The sequence below is a fragment of the Crocuta crocuta genome, unplaced genomic scaffold, assembly GCF_008692635.1.
Source record: "Crocuta crocuta isolate KB4526 unplaced genomic scaffold, BGI_CrCroc_1.0 scaffold119, whole genome shotgun sequence".
Lineage (NCBI taxonomy): Eukaryota > Metazoa > Chordata > Mammalia > Carnivora > Hyaenidae > Crocuta > Crocuta crocuta.
The window spans coordinates 8,559,545-8,577,910 of record NW_027551562.1 but is presented as its reverse complement, the minus strand read 5'-3'; the positions used below and the strand labels follow the sequence as shown (position 1 = coordinate 8,577,910).

Below are 18,366 nucleotides of genomic sequence, written 5' to 3'. Positions count from 1 at the left end.
GGTGATGGGGGCAGAGTGGTGATGGGGGCAGAGTGGTGATGGGGGGCAGAGTGGTGATGGGGGGCAGAGTGGTGATGGGGGCAGAGTGGTGATGGGGGCAGAGTGGTGATGGGGGTGGCCGTGGTACAACTGTCAGTGTACTAACCACTGTTGACTTGGGCACTTTTCAGTGGGTGAGTTTTTTGGTATGTGAGTTACATTTCAATTTAAAAAACTAAAGAAAGAAGGAAACCACCTACTTCAGAGGACAGCCTTTTCTCAGCCCCCCAGGCAGTGGGGGCCTGCAGAGTCTTGTACGGAGCCCCCGGTCTGTTGTGGGGCTTGCCCTTTGTGCTGGAATTGTGTGTTTACACGTGTTTCTCCCTCAGGGACCATCTCCTCGGGGTGGGGTGGGACACGTGGTCTGTGTGTGTCCATGACCCAGCTTATCGTACATGTTCCATAAATGCTTGTTAAATAAATGTTGTGCACGTAAGGAGTGAAATCAGGTTCACTGGAAAGATTAGTTGGGGGGCCTGTCAGCTACTTACGGTAAATACAAGTCCCAATAAAGTAATGAAGTAAATTCTTCAGTGAAAGTTTAGTAATGCGCTATAGAATGACAAATATAAGAAATTCTCAAAATGGACTTAAATGTCATAATTCAGTTTCTTTAAGGAGGCTAGAGATTGGTTGGTGGAAAATATCCATAGCCCCATGAGCTATGACATCAGGGCCCCTGTGGTGGGCACTTACCCAGAAAGAATGGTCCGGGCTCACGATCCAAGTGGCGACCAGCTGGGTCTGTAGATTCCTGAAGAAGGGGGTGCGCCTGTGCTGTAGGCTGTTTGCCTCTTCCAGTCTCTCATGGACGTGCCGTGCAGTTTCCCGGAGGCTGCGTGACCTGCGACATCGCCACACATTGAATGCAGGAGCAGATGGGAGAACCCAGCCGTACACTCCCGGCATTCCAAGACATTTTGTAAAAATGTAAACCGTGCCACCCTTCCAGCATCTATTTTTGTTTTGGAAAATAGTCATTGTTCATAAATATGTAACATGTAATGGGATGTTGTTATTTTAAAAAGAATGAACACGTGCATATTTAAATCTTTTTTTTTTAGTTTTATTTTCAAATATGGTAAATATCTGTCGATGTAACCCGCACAGAAAAAATTCTTTGTGATCCTTAGTGATTTTTCACAGTGCGGAGGGGTGTTATAACCAAAAGGTTTGGGGACCGTTGCAGTCACCGAGATGAGCACCGTAGAGCAACGTAGAAGGCCTGGGGCCGAGCTTGAGGCTCGTAGGCTCTAACTGCCTGCTGAGCTCCAAGTAGCCATGGCTGCCTTGGGGGAGACAGGCTTACAGGTGTTTGCTCCAAAGGAAACCGATGCGTTAGGGCATATGGTGGGGCAGGGTATCGGGGGGCCTGTTTGCTGGTCTTATTTTTGGTCCAGGGCATCCGTAACTCCCCAGCCCTGGGCATCAGGGTCTGGCACGGGGCCTGCCACATGGTGGGCGCCCAAGTGTTGGTTACAAGGATGAGGAGGCTGGCCGGTTTCGCGTATGCTCGGTCTCTCAGTGAGACCCTGAGTCTCCCGACTGTCCTGTGCTGTGAGCTTCGGCCTGCGTGTGGGACAGGTAGTGGGTGGCACGCTCCTCTTTGGAACAAAACCTGCGATCTCGAGGTACCATCTTGGTTTTGGGGAAAAGTTGGCATTTGTACATAATCGAATTGTTCAGTGTTCAAATCATCCCTAGCCTCTAAAGGTGGAGCTCATGATGGGCCACTAACTTTACTGATTATACTTTTTCTTTCTTTTTTTTTTTTTAACACCCAGCTGCCCTTGAAGGGTTATGTTCTGCGTCAGTCATCTATCACTATCCTGGTGGAACTGGGGGTAAGACCGGGGCTCGCAAGCTCCATGGCGGCTCACTTCCTGCTGAAGCAGCCAACAGACACCGACCAGGTGAGCTCTGTGCCTTCTCCCGCTGGGGCCCGTTTCCCATCTACGCAGGACAGTTTATGAGGTTTCCCTCTGAGTGAAATCTGACCAATGTTTAGGTAAAATACAAAATCTGTTGAGTCACAAATCTTGGACGAGATGTTTTCTTCTGATTTTATTGAGTACTGATCTTACGGAATCTTACTCTTGATGGATTACAATGATTGGTTTATTTCTGGAACACGTGAATAAAGTTTCATGGCAGACTGGCCTCAAAGTTCTGTGTCTGGGTCTTTTCCCTAATTTTTGTTTTTTTAGGGAAGTTAGCTCCACATGTCAACTTTAACAGCCAGTTCAGGGCTCGGGCTGTTCCTTAGTTTTCAGTTTGATGACATTCTTGCTCTTTTTTTTTTGTTTGTTTGTTTAGTTATTTATTTTGAGATAGAGCACGAGTGGGAGAGGGGCAGAGAGAGAGAGAGAGAGAGAGAGAGAGAGGGAGAATCCCAAGCAGGCTCCACACTGCCAGTGCAGAGCCCGATGTGGGACTTGATCTCATGAAATGTGGGATCATGACCTGAGCAGAAATCAAGAGTGGGACGCCTAACCTTAACCCAGGTGCCCCTGATGAAGTTCTTTTAATAAGTTCAGTTTGATTTGCTTATGTTTGTCAGCACCAGTGAGGAGTAAAAAATCTTAGAGGAGCAGACTTACAAGTGTTTGTTGAATGAACTTGACACTTTTGACCCTTAATGGAGGAACTTGTCATACCTCTTAAGTCCGAAAGATAAGAGCAAACAGTGCGGAGATCAAGGCCATATGCACAACTGAGAGGTGGTTTTTGATCCATCAGATTTTCCGACGCCTTTTCCCCCAGAGAGAAAGCCTGCGGTAGTAAATGTGTCCTGGGTGGGGGAGTGACTCCGACATGTTTTGTCCTGAGTTATGCCTTCGCCTGTGACCAGCAGAGAGCGAGACACGACCTTCAGGAGCTGGTTTCCTGCGGCTGTGCGGTTTGCTCGGGTGGGTCTGTGATGGTTCTAGAACAGAAGATACTTTATCCTTCAGCGCAGCATCCCAGGTGACTTCAGTCCCCTGGGTTGCTTGAGGGGAAGGGAAAGCCGGCCCGGAGGCTGAACGAGTGGCTGTGGTCCCTGCCGAGGTCCTGGTGGCCCTGCGGTGGGGCTCCGCCTTCTTCCCCGGTCAGTCTCCCGCGTGCTGGGGGTGCCCTCTGTTGGGGTGGTGGTTTCCCTGCTGATCTGGAAAGTTCTGATGTGTTGAGACTGTTGTACTGATGCGATTAGCAAGACTTGAGACCCTTTTTAGAGAAATGTTTCATTTTTCCCCTNATTTTGGAGTACCCAGTCTGTCTGCAGTGGAGAAGTGTCTCTAGCCTCGCGATGTGTAGACCGCTCGGGCACTCTGGCCATTGGAGACACCGCTGGGAAGGCTGTGCGGTGAAGCCTGGGGGAGGGCAGACGGAGCAGCTGAGGACTTCACCTCCCTTCACGCGGAATAGGGTTCGGGCGTGCTGTTGCGCTTGGTGTCGTTGACAGGTGTGCCGTTTTATCCTGAAGACTGGCTCCGGATTGTCCCAGCACGCTCCTCTTGGTCAGGGGTGGGTGGCTCTGCTAGCTGAGGTGGAGACCAGACAAGCTGGTTATTTAACACTCGCCCCTGCATTTGCATCTGTCCCTTCAACAGCAGAAGTGCATTGTCATTTACTATCAGTGGGACCTGGAGCATTTAATCTCCTGGTGCTTCGGTTTCTCTCTTTCTAGAACGGGGAAGGTAGTGACAGAACTTCCCTCCTAAGGTGTCTGTGAAGGTGCCCGAGATGCACCTGTCCTAGCCGGCACTGGATAACCATCAGCGGCAATGTCATCGATAGTGTTAGGGTGAGGACTAGGTGGTTTTAGGACTTGGTGATGTGAATTACCAGTGCGGTTAGGATACCCTAGACATCTCAGATCCAGGCTCCATGGTTCTCCGGCAGGCGTCCTCGGAGAAGAGGAAATGGTTTCTCTCCTAACGTTGAGTTACTACAAAAGACTTCCGTAGTCCCTGCCTCTTTTGCTTTCATTCTCCCTCCCCTCCCTTTTTTCTTTTTTTTTTAACTTTCTTAATATTCAAAAGTTAGAAGCCACAAATTCTTTTTTTCTGGAGACTTGCATGTGAACCTGTAAGTCTATAATTAATGGACAAAACTTGGTTTATTAAAAAAAGCAATAGGACATTCTTCAGTCAATGTTAAAAGAAATGCTATTCTATTGACTTGTACGTGTTTCTTCTTCGTGGTTACGTCTACTCTTTGGTCCGTTTTCCTGTGTTAACCATCACCGTCATGGTCATTATCAAAATAGCTGCGGATTCCTCAGCACCTGCGTAGGCCAGGGGCTGTGCTCAGTGCTGCCCTTATGTCCTGCCTCCCAGCGGGCGTTGGAGGGCACGTATCAGTATCTCCTTTCTGCAGGTGAGGGATTGAGGCAGAAAGAGCCGTGTGCCCCAGCCCCTGCTCGTGCGGCCGGCGAGGGTGGACTTGGGGCTGGGGCTCAGGTTGGTCTGACTGTGCAGCTTGTGTTCTGAGTCGCTCCTCTGACCAGCCGCCTATTGACTGGTTTCCTGAGCATCGGTGAGTTAATCAGTGCCACATTTTAGTGATCTCAGCCCGATGAGGGCTTAAAAGAAAAGAGATCAGTGAGGCCATGAGACAGAGGAACATAGATTGAAATGCCATATATTTAAAAAAAAATTTTTTTTTAACATTTATTTATTTTTGAGAGACAGAGAGAGACCAAGCACAAGTAGGGGAGGGGCAGAGAGAGAGGGAGACACAGACTCCGAAGCAGGCTCCAGCATCTGAGCCATCAGCACAGAGCCGGACGCGGGGCTCAAACTCACAAAGTGTGAGATCATGACCTAAGTCAAAGTTGGGCGCTTAACTGACTGAGCCACCCAGGCGCCCCTGTAATGACATAGTTTTACAATTGATTTAGACTCCGCCAACAATGTAAAAAGTTAACACTTTAGTTTTAACTCTGTAAGCACTAAACAATACAACATTTAAAATGATTACAGTGCAAGAGAGAAGTGGGCTTTGAAAATCCAGCTGTCATTGCTAATGGCTTAGCCCTTGCTTTTATCTGGTGATGCTTGTTGGGAGACAAACTTAAGAAGACTGAATTGGTTTTCTGTAGCCATTTGCATGGAAGAAAAGATGAAGTTAGTGAATGTTGAGAGAAAGTAAAAACCTGGCCTCTTCGGTTTCTGTTGGTGAGCATGCAGATTCTGCGGGACTCGGGAGCTGGCAGCCTTGCTTCTTATGGCCTAAGTAGATTTCCTCACTTGTGACATTTGAGTGATGTTATTTGTGATTGTGAGAGTTAGCTACCTTGTCTACAAAGCACCTAAGAGGTGCTCAGTAAGCATTTGCTGTCACAACAGCGTAGTTTATTTCCAAGTATCAACCTGAATACTGAAGAGGGTGGTTTGTTTCTGATGCATGTTCCATACGTGTATGTATATGATAATATGAGTCTGATTGAAAGTGATAGGGACCTGATTACGTTGTTTTAGTGCGGTATGAGGCTTTGAGGATGCCAGAGTCGTTCTGGGGAGATAGGGAATAGCTAAATTGCCTTAAGCTGGAGAACTTAAAGATTATTTGTACAGAATGTATATTTTTACAACTTAGAATTCATGTTGCCACGTAATCATCCACTAAAACCTTTACGTTACAAGTCAGAATGCTTAGAAAACTTGCTATCGTAGCACTCTCCACAATAGCTAAAACATGGAAAGAGCCTAAGTGTCCATCAACAGATGAATGGATCAAGAAGATGTGGTTTATCTATACCATGGAATACTACATGGCAATGAGAAACAATGAAATCTGGCCATGTGTAGCAACATGGATGGACCTTGAGGGTGTTATGCTGAGCGAAATAAGTCAGGCAGAGAAGGACAAATATCATATGTTTGCACGTATAGGAGGATTAGGAGGAACTTGACGGAGGAACAAGGGGGAGAAGAAGGGCGGAAATGGTGGGGGAAAGGGAGAGAAGCAAACCATGAGAGACTCTTGAATGCTGACAAAAACTGAGGACTGATGGATGTGGGGGGAGGGGGGGATGGGCATGGAGGAGGACACTTGTGGGGATGAGCACTGAGTGTTATGTGGAAACTAATTTGACAATAAACTATTAAAAAAAAAAAAGAAAACTTGCTATCGAGCTGTTTTCAGGGAATAAGCTTATCCGTTTTGTAAGTGAAGACAATTTTGATTTTTTTCCCATACTCTTAATAGGTTAAAACAAGTCCAAATGTTGATTTGACATCACTTTTTTAAAATGGAATAAAAGGAGGAACTCATGTCATTTACTATGTAAATAAAAACATTTTTGTATTTCACCAAAGTTGTATGACTTATAGTTACCAGCTCTTTGGGAAGTAATTTGCAAGACACTTAGAGTACCTACCTACTGCTAGAAAAATACCGATGTGCCTTTTATGAAGACAGAGTTAGTATAGATCTGCTGGGTTTTGGTAAGTCCAAGATGCCAGGTCTAGGGAGAGTAAGCTTTGCCCCTGATGGCTGGAAGGACACATTCCCTGGGCCTCAGCCTCCCTGTCTGCAAAACGAAGAGGCTGGACCAGATGCCCAAGACTCCTTCCCTTTAAGACCAGTGTCCGTGAGCCTGTGTCTCGTTTATATTCCGAAGTGTTGAAGATTTCAGATCGCATGCTGAGTATGACTCGCTTCCCTGAAGCCAGATTTCACACGTGCTAGCTATGCCTGTGGTTAAGGTTTTTGAGCACCCTATTTTAAAAAACCTTGTTGATCTTTTCTCTTACCATGCAGGCAATTTCTCTTGCACCTTTTCCAGCAGCGTAGAAAGCCTCTCTATGGCCGTAGGTGGCGCTGTTGCACCTTTGAAAAGTCTTAGTCTTAATTTTCCTGTTTGTAAAAGAAGATTTAACCAATGGTCCTTTAATTTGATTTTTTTGTTTCATGTTTCAGAATAGTACAGTATCCATTCTGTCTAGGTGTTCCACTTATATCTTATTTTTATTCTGTCATCTCAGCGTGAAAACTTCAGATGTGCTGTATGAACAATGGTGAAATTGGACTTTTCTTCCAGTGTTAGAAACCAGTCAGCCATGATTTCATAAAAGAGGTAGAAGCAGTGTCTGGAGTGCCGTAAAGCTGAGGAACTCTGAATCCCCAAGGGGTAATCCGTGGGAGGTGATGTGGTTTTGGGGACCGTACCTCGTGTTTTATCCTGGGTGTCAGGGCACAGGCTGCCACTTGGCCATGTGACTGGAGTCCATTCTCTGAGTTTTCTCCTCGTCTGGAAAACGAGGATGCTAATGTCTGCTTTGGAGAATTGTGAGGATGAGAGAGAAATTATGTAAAACGTTTAGCATAGTGGTTATCTCATAAAAGAGCTTGTGAACTTCAGCTGTTATGTTGCATAAAGCCATTATCTTATAGTCTTTGGCAATTACTAAGGGATTAAAATATGAAATGATGGTTTTCTGAAGAAAGATGCAGTTAGGAAATGAGTGAACTATTTGAGGAGGGTCGGTAGTTCCTCTGGTCGTAATGTAGCAGCAGCATCAGAGATGGGGCTGTTATGTGGTCACAGCCCACCTGAAGTCACAGAACCGTTTGTTAATTAGCATATGTTGGGGCTTAAGGAGTCCGATAATTGCACTCTTTTTTCTCCGCCAGCCACCTGGGGGATGAGATGGAGGAGTAGGCAGGTGGAGACAGATGTCCCCTTTATTACTGATGAAGCCCATTCTCCATGAGCTTTAGGGGTGCAGGAAACTGAGCCTGTTCCTACTGTATCCGGAACTGGATTGACTTGCCCAGGGGACTCTAGGCCTGAGAGGCTCTGCCCTAGTCTTCAGGACACCCCAGGGAAGAAGAGGGGTTCACATGCCCAGCTGGCCCCCCAGACTTCCCAGAAGTCACAGCATGCATGTGAGGACGACGGGCAGGGGCGTGTGGTCAGGAGTGTTGTGGGCAGAGCCCTCCTCCTGGAGACCAGAGATGGCCCCTCCCCCCACTTTCCACAGGTCACGGGGTGGAGCAGAAGGGTGCTCCCCATGAGCTTGTAAGTGGGAAAACGAGGCACCCTGGAAGATGATTAGAAGAGAGATGTATGAAATCACCTCAGTAGTTACCATTCGTTGAGCGCTGGAAATGTGCGACACTGTTTCTCAGGGCTTCCATAATGTAATCCCATAATCTTCACAGCAACCCAACAGGGTAGGCTTGATTTATGCCCCCATTTTACAGATGTGGATATTGAGGCACAGAGAGGGTGAGCAACCTGACCAAGCTCACAGAGCTGGCATCAGAGCAGGGACCCGGCAGCGTGGCCCAGCTCCCAGAGACTGGTTACAGGTGTTTCGGGGATGCCAGCCCGTCTGCGGGTCTACGTGTGTGCCTGGCATCAGTCAGGGCTCAGCCAGGTTAGAAAGACTGGCAGAGGGAGAGTCACACGGTGTTGACCGTGGTGTCCGTGGGAGTCACCATGGCCAGCCTTGACTGTTCGTCCAGGCAGCAAGTCTGTCCCCCTCATAGATATTTAATCCCAGTGAATCTGGGAAAATTCTGCCCCCTCCTGCGCTTCTGCCCACGCTCACCACCTAACCTTCTGCCTGTGATCGGGCCGTTGAGGCCAGGTGTGCTCCCCTGTGACATGTGCACTGTGCTGTTTGGTCTGATTGTTAATTTTTTTTGTCTCCTATTACATGAATAAGTTCAACCTCCACTCTTCTTCACATTAGTCTCTTATGAGTTTCGTTAATGTGCAATCAGTCCATTGGAGCCTCATGATGCTGATAATCAAATTTCAGAGCCCATCAAGGTACTTGTACCTGTGGACCTGGTTGCAGGACAGCCCTTCTCTCTCTCACTGTGTGAGATCCTCAGACAGCACCCGTTATTCCCCTGGCCCCCACCCTTCCGAATAGGCCAGATAACAGATAGCAAAGTACTCAGGCTGCTGTTCCCAGTCAGGACACTAGTAAGTGGCTAGAAGTGAGCTAATACAAGGAAAGGCTCCCAGGAAGTCCAATTAGGTGTTAAAGTCCATTTGGTAAAGAACTGTCTATTTTTTTTTTTTTTTTTTTTTTTGTGGCTGAGCTTTTTCTTTGCTGTTTGAAGAAACTATCTGGGCCATGTGGCTTACAGACTCACATGGGATTAGATGAAGGGAATTTAAAAGGCAGACAAGGGTTGTTTTAGGCGGTCCATCCACACTGGTGAGAAGTGATAGTCCGCTGCCTGTGTGAGACATGAGACAAAGACTTTGCTGCATCGACGAAGGTAACTTTAAAAGCTCTGCAGTCGCAGTGCACTTAGTATGGGGCCCTGTTCATCACTACATGTGTCAAGAGGTCAAGTAATTGATGATTGTGATAATGACTCTGAGCTTAGGCAGAAAAAAGTTTCAGTCTCCTTCCCTGTTTAACAGATATGGCACAGTGTAATATACTTGACCAGGTTTTCCAATGAATGAGAAGTTTCTAGGGTTCTCTGGAAGCCCAAAGTCCCCAGGGTTCCACACAGCTGACTGTCCCCTTAGGGTAGATCTTTCCTATCACAGGGAAGGGTCTTTGGGAGTGTGACGGTGGGGCACCCCTGGCTCCTCCGAGCTACGGTTTCCTCATCAGCAGTGTGGGGTTAATCGTCCCTGTCTAATGCGTGGGGTGGCCGTGAGAATCACACAGCCACACACATGTTGTCAGGCATGTACTTGGTGTATGGTTGGCATTCGATAGAAAACACCTGTTTATTTTTATTTTTTTTAACTTTGTTATAGTCATGGCTTTTAGATTGCAGTGATTTTTTTTTTTTGTTCTTCATTTAACGATAGAGATTGTAGGACACATAATAGCTCTTAAATAGGATTGTGGGACCTAGTCTGTATATAAACAATTGAATAAATATGCTGTTTCAGTAAGACTAGCTTCTACTGGGGCAATACCTTTTTGAACTTGTTAGCATCTTTACAAATGATCGTAGCTGATGGTAAATACAACTCTTAGAATCAGTGCTTCTTCGAGGGTGTTTTGCCATCATGGGAAATTCCATTCTCCAATTAGAAGGCTAATTGGATCTCATTGATATCCGGGCAGTTTAGCAGATGATCAAGGCTTTCAAACACTTCTTGACAATAATGAAGTTAACGGTTTTATATTGCACCTTCTAGAAGTTGGAAATCCTTAGCTTGTGAAGTGTCCAGTACTTCAGTGAGTGAGCGTGAGATTTCAGGAGGGTAGAGCTAAGTTCCGTATAACCTTCCAATAACTTTCCCCTACATTCCAAGCTGTGGGCATATATTTGCACAAAAAAAATTACTGTTCCTTTGTCATTTGGCTTATTTGTGGGAATAAGAAATTCTCCTCCTTGGTTTAGGCACATGGGGGAGCACGCACTTGGAAGGTGGGAGGGCAGGAGGAGGCACTTTCCGGTTTGTGCAGGGTGCAGGTGATGGCAGCTTTTCTTCCTTTCCTTCCACAGCAAAAAGGCACCGAACTTGTGACATAGTAGTTACTCAGAATTGCTCTTCTGATCAGATAGAAGTGCCTTAGAGTTTTCAAGGCAATGTGAATCGTGCAATGTGATTAGTAGTTGTCTTTAAAAATAGTTTTGTCTTCCAAATAAAAGACCATACTCTGTTCTTTCTTCCAGGGGCACAAGAAGTTCTCATTGATCCAGGTACATGATCTATGTGCTTAGTTTCTTTTGGTTCTTTTTTTAAGTGCTTGTTTCATGGTGGTGTGAGTGAATGGTTAAAATTACTGGATTATGATCTTTGGGATATTCTGATTTAAGTAACTTTAAATCAGAACTGTTAAATACTTGATTATTGTGTGGTCTTGCTTGATGGGGCACCCTGTCAATTTGTGTTGTCTGTTGAAGAGGGAATTCTTCATCTGGCATGGTTAAGTGAATGATTTGTGATGATTTAAAACTCTTTGAATGCACTGAGCATGCCTGTCCAGTTAATTGTGAACTTATTCATGGTAATGACTTTGCTTTGATTTTGTGGTTTTTGCTCTCTCAACATGAATTTGAATTCTTTACTTCATTTTGTATATATGTTCTTAACAGAGAAAGAAATTTTGTGTTTTACAGAGGTGGGATTTTCTTTCTTAACTTCTGTAATTAATGCAGCAAAATCTCTTTTATTGCCCTGCCTAATTATTTCATAATGAGCTCTATTATTTTCTGGATTAATTAGAATCAATGACAAAAGATAAATAAAAAGAAATGAAAAAATTTCTTCCTTTGAGGAGTGGAAATCAGACAGTCATGCTAATAAATGGTTTTGTGGTATAAATAAACTGGTTTTGTGACCAGTGCATTTATTTTAATCTCATAGTGTGTCTCCATTCAGATATGAAATTGCTTCAGGTTTGCAGATTTTTGCTGTAACATCTGTGTTGAATTCTTCCTCTAGAAGAGGTTTCATGATAGTTTCTTTCTTCCTTTCTTTTTCTTTTTCCCCTCCCTCTCTTCTCTCCCTTCTCTCCCTCTCTCCCTCTTTTCTTTTCCTCCCTCCCTTCCTTCCTTCCTTCCTCCCTCCCTTCCTTCCTTCCTTCCTTCCTCTTAGGTTATTGAGATATAATTGATATACAGTTGTGCTAGTTTCCTGGCAGGGTTTGTGGAAGGTGTAGAGAAAGGAAAACAACTGGCTTGGTTTTCATTAGACCTGGGTTGTGATGAGGAAATAATTTGGGGGGGGGCNCGGGAATCTGCACATTTACATCGAAGTTGGGCGCACTGGTATTTGATCAGTAGAAGTTGTTGAATCCAATCTGGCTATTTATGCCTGATGGAAGTGCTGAGTTTTAGTGTGTCACCCATGACTTGCAGGAGTAGGTGCTTACACCAAATAGAAGTAGCTTTGAGTTGTCAGCAAACCAGTCCTTTGTTTATATAAAAGAATTCATCTTTTTTTTTTTTTATTTCTGAAGCTTTTCAAAATAAGGTTGAATGGAGACGAAATTGAGCTGAGAGTGATGGGGGTAGAAGGGGGGCCTGCGGGTTTTGTCATGGGGGACGTGTGGGGGCCCTGCTGTAGAGGGTGAAGCTGGCAGGGAAGGACACAGAAACCCTCACTGGGGTCCGAGGGCATCTTCAGCAGCGGGTCCCAAATAGAAAACGTGGACTTGATCTTTGTTCCCAGGGGAGGGCAAGCAGCACGATGCGGCCCTGCTCTCCCCCTGCCTTCCAGGTCCTGCCCTTGTGGCCTCTGGCCTCTGCTCACGGGGCATTGCTGCCAAGACTGACCGCAGCCTCTTTCTCTCTGAGGTCTGGTCTTTCAGGCCTTAGTCCTGAGGGGAGTCAGAGCAAGTCTCCCGAAACTTGCCTCTTTGGCATGTGGACTATTTTGAATTGAAGGCAAGTGGAACTCTCTGGGATCAAGAGAAACTTTTGTTCCTCCCTTAGCTACCTAGAAGAATCTCAGTTTGGTATCTTTCCCAGGATAAGAGTTATTACCAGTGATAAATTTCATGTACATAACCCATATGGAGTGCAACTGGTGCAGCCACACAGGAGAACAGGATGGAGCTTTCTCAAAAACTACAAATAGAACTACCCTACAAAACAGCAATTGCACTATTAGATATTTACCCAAGGGAGACAAAAATACAGATTCGATGGGATACATGCACCCCAGTGTTTGTAGCAGCATTATTAACAATAGCCAAACTATGGAGAGAGCACAATGCCACTGACTGATGACTGGGTGAAGAAGATGAAGTACATATATTTACAGTGGAATAGTATGCAGCCATCAAAAAGAGTGAAATCTTGCCATTTGCAATGACCTGGATGGAGCTAGAATGTATTGTGCTAAGCAAAATAAGTCCAGCAGAGAAAGACAAATACCATAGGATTTCAGTCATATGTGGGATTTAAGAAACGAAACAGATGAACATATGGGAAGCAGGGAGAAGCGAAGAGAGGGAAACAAACCACAAGAGATTCTCAATAATAGAGAACAAACTAGGGATTGATGGAGGGAGGTGGGTGGGGGATGGGCTAGATGGGTGATGGGCATTAAGGAGGGCACTTGTTGTGATGGGCACTGGGTGTTGTATGTAAGTGATGAGTCACTGAATTCTACTCCTGAAGCCAATATTGCACTGCATGTTAACTAACTAAAGATTAAAAAAAAAAAAAGGAAAGAAATGACCCATCTGTATGGCAGGGCATATATCAAATTACCACACATGTGCTTTTCTTCTTACTGCCCTGGGAATTGTGCCCCTCCCTGTTACAGCCCAGGCCTGTCCCATTCCTTAGCTCAGGATGTCATGGGTTCGTCATTTTGCCTTTCTGTCTTTGTACCTCATGAACGTGGGGTTCCTGAATGTATGAAATTAAATTTGATTTTCTGTTGATTTGTCTCATATCAGGGGAACTTGGGCGGCTCAGTCAGTTGAGCGTCCAACTTCAACTCAGGTCATGATCTCATGGTTTGTGAGTTCGAGCCCCACATCAGGCTTGCTGCTGTCAGCGCAGAGCCTGCTTTGGATTCTCTGTCCCCTCCTCTCTCCCTGTCCCTCCCTTGCTCATGCTCTCTTTCTCAAAAATAAATAAACCTTAAAAATATTTTTGTTTTATGTCAATTTAATTCTTAGACCATCCAGAAGAACCTTTGAAGGGTGGAGAAAAATTTGTCCTCTGCAACAATTTCTTTTTTTCTACTTAAACCCTGGCAAATGTGTTGGGAGGGAATCACTTCATAACTCCTAGGAGCAATGTAGTATGATTCTTCTTCGTCTCTAAACTTTTCTGAACAGCGAACATTCTCTCTGGGGCTATAGAATCATTCAGCTCCCTAGAAAACCCATCCACATGAAGTCATGACAAAATTGCATCACTTCCATTTTTTTTTTGAAATTTAAATGGATATCCTATTCAAAGCAAACCTTCAGATTTTTTTTCTACCTGCTTTTCCTTCAAGTATCTGGAAGGCCAGAAGGAAGAGTGTGACAGTGCTTGGTGCTTGGTCTGGTGTTTATTTTAGGAACCAAGCTTCTCCTCAAATGGTGCCTGGAAAACTGGACAGCGACATGCTGAAGAATGAACCTGGACCACTTTGTTACACCACATACAAAAATAAACTCAAAAATGGAGTTTTGGACCTAAAAAACTAAAAAAAAAGTTTTTGACGGTTTAGAAGCCGTCAAAATCCTACATAAGAAAACAGGCAGCAACCTCTTTGACCTCGGCCATAGCAACTTCTTACTTGACATGTCTCCAGAGGCAAGGGAAACAAAAGCAGAAATGAACTATTGGGATCTCATCAAAATTAAAAGCTTCTTCACAGCCAAGGAAGCAACCAGCAATACTAAAGGGCAGCTGACGGAATGGAAAGAAGATATTTGCAAATGACATAGCAGATAAAGGGTTAATATCCAAAATCTTTAAAAGACTTATCAAACTCAACACCCCCAAATCAAATAATCCAGTTAAGAAACGGGCAAAAGACATGAATAGACACTTCTCTGAAGGAGACATCCGCATGGCTAACAGACACATGGAAAGGTTCTCAACACCACTCATCATCAGGGAAATACAAATCAAAACCACACTGAGATACCATTACACACCTGTCAGCATGTCTAAAATTAACTCAGGAAACAACAGATGTTGGTGAGGATGTGGAGAAAGGGGAACCCTTTTGCACTGCTGGTGGGAGCACAAACTGATATAGCCACTCTGGGCTATGGCCACACTACCTTATGACCCAGCAATTGCATTACTGGGTATTTATCCAAAGGATACAAAAATGCTAATTCGAAAGGGCACATGCACCCCAGTGCATGGAAAGCGCCCAAATATCCATCATATATATGTGTGTGTGTGTGTGTGTGTGTGTGTGTGTGTGTGTGTGTACATATGTATATGTATATATACACCATGGAATACTGCTCGGCCATCAAAAAGAATGAAATCTTGCCATTTGCAACAATGTGGATGGAACTAGAGGGTATTATGCAAAGTGAAAAAAGTCAGCCAGAGAAAGACAAATATCCTATGATTTCACTCGTGGAATTTATGAAACAAAACATGAACATAGCGGGGAGAGAAGCAAAAGAGATAAAAACAGGGAGACAAACCATAAGAGACTCTTTTTTTTTTTAATTTATTTATTTCTAGGAGAAAGAGAGAGAGAGCGTGAGAAGGGGAGGGTCAGAGAGAGAGGGAGTCACAGACTGAAACAGGCTCCAGGCTCCGAGCTGGCAGTCAGCACAGAGCCCGACGCGGGGCTTGAACCCACGAACCGCGAGATCGTGACCTAAGCGAAAGTCGGACGCTTAACCGACTAAGCCACCCAGGCGCCCCATAAGAGACTCTTAAATACAGGGAACAGGCTGAGGGTTGCTGGAGGGGAGGCGGGTGGGGGATGGGCTAGACAGGTGATGGGCATTAAGGAGGGCACTTGCTGGGATGAGCACTGGGTCTCATATGTAAGTGATGAATCACTAAATTCTGTTCCCGAAATTATTATTACACTATATGTTAACTAACTTGGATTTAAAAAAAAAAAAAAAAAAAGAAGAACCAAGCTCTCCTTCAGTCATTTCTAGCAGCTAGGCTTCCGAGCCCTTGATCTGCACTTGAAACAGAATGCTTCCTTGTGTCAAACTGCTTTTTTTCCTTGTCACTTCTGCACATGTCATGTCCATTCAGCAGCTGTTTCAACTGTTGGCCAATTTCAGTTAATTCTCATTTGGTTTCCTGTTTTCACACTGAAGCAATTTTCTTCTGCCTGTAATAAAAATAAGCAAGAGGCACATGAGTGGCTCAGTTGGTTAAGTGTTCAGCAATTGATTTTGGCTCAGGTCATAATCTGATGGCTCATGAGTTCAAACCCCACACTGGGCTCTGTGCTGACAGCTTGGAGCCTGCTTGGGATTCTCTCTCTTTCTCTCTCTCTCTCTCGGCCCCTTCTCCACTCATGCTGTCTCTGTCTCTCTCTCTCAAAATAAACTTAAAAATAAAGAAGCAATTTGTGCTTACTGTGTGAAGGTACTGTTCTAAGGTATTTTTTCCCCCTTAAACAGCTTTAATACAATTTACCCTTTTAAAGTATATAATTCTATGTTTTTTACTGTATTCCCAGAGCTGTGCATACATCACCACATCAATCTTAGGACATTTTACTGCCCCAGCTAGAANCTTCCTAGGCAGTCACTCACCTGTCTCTAGATTTGCCTCTTCTGGACCATTTATGAACATGGAATCAGACAACATGTTGTCTTTTGTGACCGACTGCTTTCACTTAACATTATTAAGGTTCATCCATGTTGTGGCATGAATGAATTCACTTTTTTTTTTTTATTGCTGATAATACTATTCTGTATGAATATCCTACTTTTTGTTTACCCATTTCATCAGTTGATGATATTTGGGTTGTTTTTACTCTTTGGCTGTTATCAGTAATGGTGCTGTGGATATTCATGTACAAATTTTTGTGTGGGTGAATGTTTTCGGTTCTCTTATGTATAAGCCTAGGAAATAGAATTGCTGGGTTATATGGTAACTTAGTGTTTAACTTTTTGAGGAACTGCCAGATTATTTTCCGAAGTGGTTGTACCATTTTATATTCTCACTGGCAGTGTAGGGGAGTTCCAGTTTCTCTACATCCTCACCAGTGCTTGTTACTCTCTTGATTCTTGTCATTCCAGTGAGTGTGAAGTGGTATCTCATTGTACTGGAGATTTGCATTTTCCTTATAGCTAACGATGCCCAGCATCTTTTCATTGTGCTTATTGGCCATTTGTATGTTTTCTTTGGAAAAATATCTATTCAGATCCTTTATAAAACATTTTTTACTTGAGTTATTTGTCTTTTTGAGTTGTAACAGATCTTTTTATATTCTGGATACAGATCCCTTATGGGATATATGATTTAAACATTTTTTTCCTGTTCTGTGCATTGTCTTTTCACTTTCTTGATGGTGCCCTTTGAAGCAGAGACATTTTCAGTTTTGTTGAAGTTCAGTTTATCTGTATTTTCTCTGTTGCTTGTGCTTTTGGGTCATATCTAAGATATAAGGTGTTGTATATAAACTTTACAGATAAAGCAACTTAATCCTTTTTTTAAAAAATTTTAAATGTTTTTAAAATTTATTTCTGAGAGAGAGAGAGAGACAGCATGAGCAGGGGAGGGCCAGAGAGAGGGAGATACAGAATGTAAGGCAGGCTGCAGGCTCTGAGCTAGCTGTCAGCACAGAGCCCGACATGCGGCTCGAACCCACGATCCATAAGATCATGACCTGACCTGAAGTCGGATGCTCAACCAACTGAGCCACCCAGGCGCCCCAAAGCAACTTAATCCTTACAAAAATTTTAGGAGATAGTTACTGTTGTGATGCCTTGCTTATAGATGAGGAAATCGAGATGCAGAAAAGTTCATTGACTTGCTCAAGGTCACAGCTAGTAAGTGGTGATGTGGCAATTCATACCCATGAGTTTGTCTCCAGTATCTGGCTTCTTAACTACCATACTCTGTTCCTTTCTACAGGAATCACTTAAAAACTCTTTGCCTATTTGATTTCTTACTGTGTTTTTTTTCTCGTTGGCACCTTATCTCTTCATTCACCTTGCAGAGTTCAGTGTCGGTTTATTTACGTCTAATGGAGGTGGAAGCTTGCTATGAATTAATTTGTGCATTACTCTCCTTCAGTGATGATTGTTGCTCATTGACTAAGAAAGTCGTGCTTAAGGCTTTCTAGTCATGACACTAATAAAACTACAGAGCATTCAGAGAAAACATTGGGTTGATTTCATTTTGCTAACCAATGAAATAACCCCCACCCCTGTGTTGAAATAGATTGTAAGTCTCCCAGAATAGGGTCACTGTCTTCCTTGTATTCATTTTGTTTGCTCACATAAGTGTTTAGATAGTGCCTTTTGTCCAGCAGATTAGTTGGAACATTGTGATCATGAATCACCATCCATAGTAACAGAATTTTGACAACAGTATCTCTTTTTTGTTTCACGAAGGAAAAGATAAGGTAGAAATACTTCTCAGATCTATTTGAAAAGCCTGGAACTTTGAGAAGAATTCCACGATCCATACAAGGCTATTTTCACTAATTTTAGATCTATCCAAGACTTTTTATGGTTATATAGCAGAGTAAATTTCACTAACTAGACTTGACAAGAGAAGTATAATATTGATTATTTGCCTTAATTAAAATATTCTGCCTTGGTTAAACTAATTAGTGCTGTGAGTAAACAAAAATAAGCTTGGATTTGTATGTGCATTGGGAGAGACTTCCTCTCTCTCTATTTCTATCTGCTTTTCAGAGCATTTTTGTAGCTTTTCAACAATGTTCTAACTTTAGAATTCTATTTTAAAAAAATCATCATTTTGTCTAGTGCAGTTTGTACT

The 18,366-nt window shown here is 43.8% G+C and overlaps 1 protein-coding gene across 2 annotated transcripts in view; it reads left to right on the top strand.

Moving 5' to 3' along the window:
• TRAPPC9 (trafficking protein particle complex subunit 9) overlaps nucleotides 1-18,366 on the top strand; it is a 544,285-nt gene that overhangs the window by 9,657 nt on the left and 516,262 nt on the right. Inside the window, exons 3-4 of one of the 2 annotated variants that reach the window (XM_077749978.1) lie at nucleotides 1,824-1,952; nucleotides 10,636-10,662. In XM_077749978.1, the coding sequence (XP_077606104.1) occupies nucleotides 1,824-1,952; nucleotides 10,636-10,662 (156 nt within the window). The remainder of the gene's footprint in view (nucleotides 1-1,823; nucleotides 1,953-10,635; nucleotides 10,663-18,366) is intronic. The other variant, XM_077749979.1, reaches the window with a different exon arrangement.